At 32.4% G+C, this 2,500-nt stretch overlaps 1 protein-coding gene across 1 annotated transcript in view; it reads right to left on the bottom strand.

Moving 5' to 3' along the window:
• Nucleotides 1–2,500, bottom strand: part of LOC137642641 (DE-cadherin-like) — a 506,564-nt gene that overhangs the window by 44,557 nt on the left and 459,507 nt on the right. The window contains exon 29 of the mRNA XM_068375393.1: nt 2,014–2,500. This exon is cut by the window's right edge and continues 519 nt beyond it. Within this exon, the coding sequence (XP_068231494.1) occupies nt 2,014–2,500 (487 nt within the window). The remainder of the gene's footprint in view (nt 1–2,013) is intronic.

Below are 2,500 nucleotides of genomic sequence, written 5' to 3'. Positions count from 1 at the left end.
TATTTTCGTCACACAACACACTGACTCTATTCATTCATATATTTTTCCCCACCTGGTTTTGCCGCCAGTCATACAAAAATTAAGGCCCTACTCGCTAGAGCACTAACACACATTCCGTGTTTGCATTCAATGTGGATGCTTTATCTTGGCTATTCTTATTAAGATAATGAACTATACTAACGAAACTTTTATCGACTTATGCCGACGATATTTTACGTTTGCAATATCTAGTAAAAAGTATTTAGAAGATGACTTTGATGTTCCAGTAGAGAACAGAGAGTGTTAATCAAGTATTCCTTATGAAATAGTTGAGTACGAAACTACAAATAGTTGAGAGATGTCGCTCACATTGGCCTTTAAAAGGCATTCAAAGGAGAATACTGAGGATGCATATAGCAAAAGGTAAACTACCAATAGCTATGAAAATAGGCAATAAGAGCAACATGTGTTTCAGAATATGTATCTTAAAGAGAACTAGAGTACGTTATGTCTCCAAGGTAAACTAATATATACAAGGAATGGGTAGTGCAAGAAATCACATCAAAGACAGGAGCTGAGATGGCTTAAGGGGTCATTGATGGGTAATGGAGTGACTGGTGATTAGATTTGATACATTTTTGTTTGGGACAGAGGAGAAAAGATGCAGAAACTTGATATTTTGAATCTATGTGTAAGAGGGAAAAGCTGCAAAATAACGGGAGTATGATTACGGTTACAGTCCTGAATTGAAACTGGAATAAAAGAACATAGAATTTCAGGGCACAGGAGAAAGAAACAAAGGAGGTTTATTTGCAAAGAAATAGTAGATAATGATGGAAAGGAGCAGGTTTTATACAGAGGAATGAAGAGAAGATATCTGTTAATGTATGCAACAGTTGATTCAACTCTCCTTTATCGAAAGTATACGGATATGAAATAAAGACAAAGGAAAAAAGTTGACACTATTAACATGAATTGTTTGTATAGCATTTGTGGTGAAATAAGACTGAAAGAGTAAGAAGTAAGAAAATCCCAAGCAATTTTAGAAGTGTTAGGAAAGGCAATATCATAGATAGATCAGATTCTTTTTGAATGGTTTACCCAAGTCGAGAAGATGGAAGTCGACAGTTTATTGTTAACAGTTGGTAGTTCTTGGAAGATGGGAAAAAGAGCAATAAAAGGACGAATAGTTATATTGGGGGAGTAATTTGGGATGAAATTACTTTCATATTTATAAGGAAAGAGTGTGGGAAAGATTTATGTGAATGTGTATTGTGAGCACAGGGTATATGGTATGCTCCTCATGAAGGTAAATAAAGCAGTTAGTAATGTGGAAAACCTCTGAACATGAGGTTCGTCTTTGATTCTAGAGTTAATGACTGAATGTGACAATAACAGCTGCTTTACATCTATTTTAAAGCCGTATTTAACTAGATGGAATATATATATATATATATATATATATATATATATATATATATATATATATATATATATATATATATATATATATATATATATATAAACCTACAAATATATATTTAAATACATATACATACATGCCTGTATTTATATAAACATATATAAATGCATGCGTATATATATTTATCTGTATGCATATATATACACTATAAACACACAAAAACATATATATACAGTATATATATATATATATATATATATATATATATATATATATATATATATATATATATATATACATATATATATATATATATATATATATATATATATATATATATATATATATTTATGTATATGCTGTATATATATATATATATATATATATATATATATATATATATATATATATATATATATATATATATATATATATATATGTATAAATGCATATACATACATATATATATATATATATATATATATATGTGTGTGTGTGTGTGTGTGGGTGGGTGTGGGCGTATGTAAGTTTTGTGTATATATATTTATGTGTATATACGTATTTAGATATATGCACTCACAACAGAATAACAGATAAAACTATGATCTTACCTAAAAGGCAGAAGAGGCTGGCAAGGATTATGATGATGGACTGCTGACCAAGTACGACCCGGGAGGTCCGAGGAGCATCACACGGCTGTATTGGCGCCGAGCCATAATCGGAAGAATTGAAGTCATAAAGGTAATCGTTCTGACGCATGTCTAATATGCACCCCGAGAAGGGACCAACTACAGGAGGTATCAAGTTCCACCGATAGGACGCTGATAAGGAGGCGAAGCTTGGCATGGGTGCCAGACCTCCAACCTGCAGAGGTCCCTGGACGTTCAGAAGGAAGTTGGGATACATAGATATGTGTGGATACGGGATAGACACTTTGCATGGATCCCCAGAACCAATGGTTGAATTGAACCCGCAGTCAATAACTTCAAAGGAAATTTTCTTTTTGTTCCAAACGACAACGTATTGAAAGAAGCGATTGCTGTTTTTCTCAATAGGAATCGAGACCTTTTCTGTTCCTGATCCGAGATCGACGTAGGT

The sequence above is a fragment of the Palaemon carinicauda genome, chromosome 6 (genome assembly GCF_036898095.1).
Source record: "Palaemon carinicauda isolate YSFRI2023 chromosome 6, ASM3689809v2, whole genome shotgun sequence".
NCBI lineage: Eukaryota > Metazoa > Arthropoda > Malacostraca > Decapoda > Palaemonidae > Palaemon > Palaemon carinicauda.
This window is presented reverse-complemented; position numbering and strand designations above follow the sequence as displayed.